The 7,154-nt window shown below is 43.2% G+C and overlaps 1 protein-coding gene across 1 annotated transcript in view; it reads left to right on the top strand.

Annotated features, from left to right (window-relative positions):
• Positions 1 to 309: 309 nt before the first annotated feature.
• The window catches only part of LOC133483167 (guanine nucleotide-binding protein G(s) subunit alpha-like), a 40,373-nt gene continuing 33,528 nt past the window's right edge, over positions 310 to 7,154 (top strand). Inside the window, exons 1-4 of the mRNA XM_061783940.1 lie at positions 310 to 476; positions 2,274 to 2,346; positions 4,353 to 4,407; positions 4,489 to 4,608. Of these exons, the coding sequence (XP_061639924.1) occupies positions 332 to 476; positions 2,274 to 2,346; positions 4,353 to 4,407; positions 4,489 to 4,608 (393 nt within the window). The 5' untranslated portion in view covers positions 310 to 331. The remainder of the gene's footprint in view (positions 477 to 2,273; positions 2,347 to 4,352; positions 4,408 to 4,488; positions 4,609 to 7,154) is intronic.

The following is a 7,154-nucleotide window of genomic DNA, read 5'->3' as shown; positions in this document are numbered from 1 at the left end:
GGGAAGTGGTGGTGTGTGTCTTCATCCATGTCCATTTCACATCCCCTCGTAGCAGCGTTGATGACTTCATTGCGGATTTACAGTGGAAACACGGCGCTGCTGTCCTGACTCTTGTTGCCAGTAAATAGCCTCATCCATCCATCCATCCATCCACCATCCCCATAGATGCCTCCCATTCTGAGCCGGGTCTTCCACTCTTGGGCCCGTCTTGGAATTTAGGATCCATTTTGCTTACACTACCTTAACCTCCTTTATACACCCTGCCTCCCCACTGGGTTTTTTTTTTGGGGGGGTGCGTGTTTTTTTTGGGGTGGGGGGGTGGGTTTGGGGGATGAAGATGGGCTGTCTCGGCAACAGCAAGACGGAAGACCAACGCAACGAGGAGAAGGCCCAGAGGGAAGCCAACAAGAAGATCGAGAAGCAGCTCCAGAAAGACAAACAGATATACCGCGCCACTCACCGGCTTCTACTACTAGGTGAGTTTTGTCATCATTGTGTGCGTCTGTGTGTGTTGTTCTGTAGGTGGTGTTGATACAAATGCGGCTGCAGTGACCCGACGGTGGACAACTTCCAGGCCCTGATGCCTTGACACTGTGGATCAGCAACCCCAACCTTTATAGCTGCAAATTTTTTCCAGATAAAGTAGTCCTTCGGTATCACTGAGGTCCACAGATTCCAACGTACAGTGATCCTCCACGCCAAGGACGCCGTTGCACTAATCCGCTCGGACTGCAGGCAAATTAGGGTTACTTTTGGGATTAGCCGAGTCCCGTTTGTCCTAATCTGAAATTGATACCCGATTTGGGCGCCTGACTTTAAATAATAGCCGGACGCCCTACCAAAGAGTCTGCAAGAGGAGACATTGTCGTCTGTTTGCTGATGATTGTAGATATTACCTTAAAGATCCCCTCCTTTTTGAACTCTGGAAGGAACGAGTTGTCAGGTTTAGTCAGCCTTCGGAGGTAGTGTTATCGAGTAATCAAGGCAGAAAGGCACCTGTATGCTGTAATGCCAGGACATTTTGAGATACAACCTGTCGTTCCGACAATATTTTTACTTTGACTTGCGAGCAACGATTTGCGATATGAGCGCTGTATGGTGGCAGTGAACACAATAAGCAACAATTTGGCAGATACTGAACTTCTACTACTTCATTTCCTATCGGCTTGTAAAATGAGGCTTCAAGCTGTTAATTGCCACCAGCAGTTGAAGTTCATTGTCAAACTAAACATGAAACAAAGAGAATTAGACATGTATTTAAAACAACCACAGCTTTGCTTTAGGAAAGTCCATTTAGGTTAATACGAACAAAAAATGCTGAACACCATAGATGGGTTAACCAATAGCATTAGTCTCGCTGTTATAACCCTTTAAAGAATGAATATTTGAACATAAATAGCGGAGCAACACATGTAGACATATAATATAACCATATAGGCATATATTTCTTATCCTCTGTGAAGAGCAACTAATATTACTTACTGTATAATTGTTTACTTTCTATTTAGTTGTATCTTTACTATGTTTTTATAAAGTGCAATATTACAGTGCTTGTAAAAAGAAAGTAATTTTAGTAATTTTTTTTGGTGGCACAGTGGACGACTGGTAAGCACATTTTGCCTCACAGTTCTGAGGACTGGGGTTCAAATCCCAGCCCCGCCTGTATGTAGTTTGCATGTTCTCCCAGTGCCTGCGTGGGTTTTCTCCGGGTACTCCAGTTTCGTCCCACGTTCCAAAAACATGCATGGTAGGTTAATTGAAGACTCTAAACTGCCCTTAGTTGAGTGTGAATGGTTGTTGGTTTATATGTGCCCTGCGATTGGCTGGCAACCAGTTCAGGGTGTACCCCGCCTCTCGCCTGCCGATACCTGGGATAGGCTCCAGCACACCTGGGACCCTAGTGAGGATAAGCGGTACCGAAAATGGATGGATGGATGATGGATGGAGTATTTCAAGGGACCAATTTAGTGGATGCCTTTCCGCTTCTCTCTTCCGGTGCGTGCTATAACTGCAAACAAAACAGAAAGAAGAAGAAAATTTGAACCTTAGAAGAAGAAAAAGATGCGACTCAGACAGCAAAGCCGAATGCTTCGAGATATTGCAGAAGGCAGGCTAGACATGTTTCGCTGTGGTGGACGTCTGCGTTTATTTGTTTCATCTGTGTCCTCTGTTGCTGCCATGAGTCTAAGCGTCCTCACATCTTCTCGATTTTTTTTAAAGTTAGTTCCACGTTCTCCCAATGTTGACTTTCTCGGTCGTCTTTCTGTTTCTAGGGGCTGGCGAATCTGGGAAGAGCACAATAGTCAAGCAGATGCGGATATTGCACGTCGATGGCTTCAACGCAGAGTAAGTAGCATTCACAATACGTTTATTTGCACGTTATCCACTGGCACTTGCTTGTAGCTTGTGTCACTTTTTTTAATCTCTAGAAAAAAGCTTGATGCTGAAGAGAGAGATTGGTTTCACTTCACCATTGTAAACTCTTTCTTGGCATCAGCAAACAACGTGACTACCGAGCTCAAAACAAGCTTAGAAAGCTACAACATGTAACTATGAAAAGACATGAAGCAAGAAAAGTAAACGGTTACGTACAGTGCGTTAGCAGCTACATAACAGCTATATGGTCAGGTGTGGCCGTGGCAATAATGGAGATGCTAGTCTGCTTTTTACAAGCACGTGGAACATCAACATAATTTTGAAGCTCATAGTTGCTTTAAAGACAGGAACTTGAGTATTACATGGACAGCGATATTACAAGAAATCACCAGAAGTCTCCTCATAAAACATAACTGTGTTATCTTTTATTATCATATAAGCCTCCTTATACAACATTTGGCTCATACGAAATAATTCCTTATCGCTTGTCTCCATGTCAGCATCATAGTTGAGTCAAATGTTTCGGCATAAACAGTCACAGTCGGCATGACCTGAGAAGAAAGCGCTATTTGTTTGCCTTTTCCCGCAAACACTGCTGCAGGCCAAACGCCCGTTCATCCTCATCTTGTGAGTTTCCTAAAACCCGAAACCAAGACGAAGCAGCGGAAACAAAAGTCACATTTTTTCTATTTTTAAATGTTGTTTTCCTCGAAAGGCTAAGTAAGCATCGTCATGCGCCCATCCTCACAGCGCCATCCGGGCTTTCTGCAGTAGTGGTGTGTCTGCGTTGTGTTGAAGTATTTCACCGTTATGGGTTCTTTCCCAAGATGGGGCCGGCGTGAAATTAAAGGTCCCATGTATCAAATAATTTTTTTCCCCTTAATCTTTGATGTCCTTTTATCGGGTTTGAGAGATCATTTTGGTTGGAAATACCCAGGATGCCCTTTTTCAAGCTATTCTAGTTGGTCTTTTACGCCTGGCAATTGAGACAGACTGATTTCTCATTAATATTCAAAATGTAAATAAGCTTTGCTCTGATTGGATCGCCGCTGTTCTTAATTTCCGGTCCCATTGACTTGAATTGAAGCTGTGCACGATGTTCATCGCTGGCGACAAAGAATACAAGCTTGGCTATTTCATCCACAGTTACATTATAAATTGTAAATATAGTTAAGCAATGTAAAACTGAAAATATTTATACTTTGTCGACTATTTGTATGGCTTGGCAGTGGCTGAGACTCGCTCGCTTAAAACCGGAAATGCCATGTTGCTGTTCAGCTGAGTTGAGTGGGTGGGTACCAACCAAAGGGTGTGCAGGTACTTGAATATTAATTGATGAAACTACGTCACAATGAAGGTGATTTCAAATCTACCTATTTTGCAAGCCTTATGCCGTTTATTGCCTTTTGCAATGAATAGACAAACCCCAAAGATGTCAAACTTAAACCATGTCAGACTAATTTTGACCTGTGCTATGCATAAAATAGTAGAATTTTTTGATTTTTCCTTTGATGGCATGGGATCTTTAACCGCTATTTTAGTCCAAAACTCTAAAACACATACACAACAACTTTCTCATACCATCACTTACTTTTCTTTAATGATGTGCCCGCTGCTGAAGCTTACGGTGTTAGGCGCCGGCTCAGCGGAGTCGATCATTCATAGCATAATTTACAGTCCGCTTTTGCGTTGTCGTCTCTGTTTACCTTAAGTTTCTACAGACCGCTGACATGGTGTCCTACTCTAGCTGCCCAGAAGGTACAGTATTAAGTCAGAGTGGTAAAGTGGTATCGGAGTCATAGGATTGGAATAGTTTTACGAATACAGACGTACAGTATGGGTATCGGTGCATCCTTAGTATTATCACTTTACAAGCAACATATATAATTAGAAGACATTAGAAGTGGAGTAAATTGACTGTGAATGTGTTTGACTGGAGATTATCATCATGACATTCTTTTGTGTTTTGTTCACAGGGAGAAAAAGAAAAAAATACATGATATTAAAAACAACATTAAAGAAGCTATAGAGGTAAGACAAACACACTTAAATGTTGAATTTGTTTCAGAGCTCCTTGTGTCTAAAGAATGACCTCTGCTGTCCCCTACCTAGACCATCGTGTCCGCCATGAGGACACTCACGCCACCATGCCAGCTCGCCTGTTCTGCCAACCAGCCGTGCATTGATTATGTCCTCCACCAAATCAACCAGAAGGATTTCGAGTTTCCATCGGTAAACACAACCAAAGCAAGGATACAGGAATACCAGTATTCGGGACGAATTTGAGTATTTTTCCAATCTTCTGCTCAAAATCAGGAAAGACCAAGCAGTCAGATGTGATTGTAAGATTATCCTTAGCGATTATTCTGTGGTGTGTGGTCCCCCCACCCCTCCCAATCTGCTTGGAAAACGGTCAGGGCCAGTACCGTATTTTCACGACCATAGGGCGCACCGCATTAAAAGGCGCAGTCTCAGTTACGGGGTCTATTTCTGTATTTAACACATACATAAGGCGCACTGTATTACTGGGCACAGGCATAGTAAAACATACGCTATCTTGAAACATACGGTAGCATGCAGCGGGAGCAAAACTGAGTTTGGTTGTACTTTATTGGAGTATTTAACAATGTACTCACATTATTTTTTGATCACTCCTCATCCACAAATCCATCAAAGTCCTCATCTTCTGTATCCGAAATGAACAGCTGGGCAAGTTCTCAATCAAACACGCCAGGTTCGAGTCAGTCTCGTTGCCATGCGAAAGCTCGAACAACAGTGCAACCAGACACGTTAGCCACACCATCCACAAATTGTGGCGTACCTCGCCCGGCGCTGCCTCCTGGTCTTAGTAAAGCTGTGTACGCCATCTTTCATCCATGGCTCCCACGCCGCTCACTTCACTGAACGCCCTGTTTACACGGATATCCAGCGGTTCGTCAAGCCTCCCGGAATGATGGCAAGCCCCGAGTTATTGCACTCAGTCGAATGGTGACTTGAGGCGCTTCTCCCGGCTGTTCTTTGCTCATTAATCCATTGCTCGAGTTGGTCTTCCAACTGCGGCCACCTCGCCTTGTTTCCGCGTTTTGTTTTTCTTTTTTTTCCGCGGAAACTCAGCTTCGTCTTCTTGACTTGGCGGAGCTCGTTTTCCTGCTTCCTGGATTCGTTGATCTTGAATTATCTCGCGGCTGCTCAATTCCCATGTTCCGCCGCGTAACTGATAGCTTTCAGTTTAAACTGTGCTTCGTAAGCGTGTCTCTTCGTGGGTGACATTTTTGGGGGTCCTTTGCCAAACCGATGTTTTGCACAATGCTCACCCCGGAAATGCTCCCAGTCAGTGAAGCGGTTAAAAAAACAAAAACAAAAAACACCCCGGCGCTATGTACCTACTGGGGGTGTGGGTTTAACGTCCGACTTCACGCACCCTTCCCCTGTCCTCAGCCACGTCCGGTTTTCCTCTGTGTAAGCAGCGTGTCAGCAGGAAATGCTTTAAAAAAAAAAAAACTAATAAATCAAGCGCAGCGCTCATCACACAACAACATTTATAGATGTTGGAACTCGGTGCACACATAAGGTGCACCGCATTATAAGATGCCCCGTCCATTTTAGAGAAAATGTAAGACTTTTAAGTGCGCCTTATGGTCATGAAAATACGGTAATTGAAAACGCAGGGGTACACACTACCAGTAATTGGGACAAATTAAAGCATTTTCTTTCTGTCCTTCCTATCAAAGTCCTATCACCAGTGTGGGGATGCTGACATTTTAAAAATCAGTTAAGATGTTAAAAATTGGTATGTGTGTACTCCCTCAAACGTTACAAGGACGCCTCTTTAGACCTTTAATACCAATGTCCACAGAAAGCTTCGAATCTGCGACCCTCCAATCCAAAACCAAGAAATGACAATAGAGTAAATCTGAAAATGTTCTCAAGTGTGGTGCTGGCATGCAGGAGGTAGTAGGTTAGGTGTGCTGGAGGTGAGTCAGGCAGTGGTCCCTCAAGTGCGCCTGTAATTAGCAGGCGCTGGGGGACGCTGTCTATTGAATGAGCTTCTCACCCGAGAGCTCCTATTAACGCCGATTTGTTTGCAAACTCAAAATATTCGCCCAATGAGTGACAGTCTTGCACCCAAGCCTCTGAGCGAGATCACACGATGGCTTGTTTATGATTTGTGCGTGTTACTTAAAAAGGATGTACCAGATTAGTTAATCATTAAACCTGTGTTGGTTTGTTAATTCTGCCTCGGTTCTGATGTTAATCCCGCTTTACGCCACTAGGACTGGGGGCTGTAATCTGGATCTGATGAGTGGGCTTCATTAGAAGAATTAGCGTCTACTTTTGGTTGTCCTGTAATCACAATGTTTTTATTTCACTTGGAGCTTGGACCAGCCAACATTTGTGTTTTGAAAAAAATAGCATGACAACTGAGGTGTATTTTTCCCAAATTCCAAGTACAAAAAAGATTACAGTGGTGCCTTGAGATACAGGTTTAATTCATTCCGTGACCATCCTCACATCTCAAAACTCTGTCTCTCAAATCATCTTTCCCCATTGAAATGAATGGAAAGCCAATTAATTTGTTCCAACACCAAAACTCCAAAATTAGTTTTTAAACATGTTATCCATAAGAAAATAAAATGCATATAACAGTACTGTATAAAAAACACAGTAATATTAACATTTACTCTCCACATAACCTGCAATCAGAGAAAATGTGAGCACAAAATATGACTGTACCAAATGTTTTGTCCATCCTTGTGGTGATATTGGGACTTGGCAAA

The sequence above is a fragment of the Phyllopteryx taeniolatus genome, chromosome 9 (genome assembly GCF_024500385.1).
Source record: "Phyllopteryx taeniolatus isolate TA_2022b chromosome 9, UOR_Ptae_1.2, whole genome shotgun sequence".
In the NCBI taxonomy this organism is placed as follows: Eukaryota; Metazoa; Chordata; class Actinopteri; order Syngnathiformes; family Syngnathidae; genus Phyllopteryx; species Phyllopteryx taeniolatus.
Note: the sequence above shows the minus strand (reverse complement) of the source record. Positions and strands in the feature narration are given on the sequence as shown.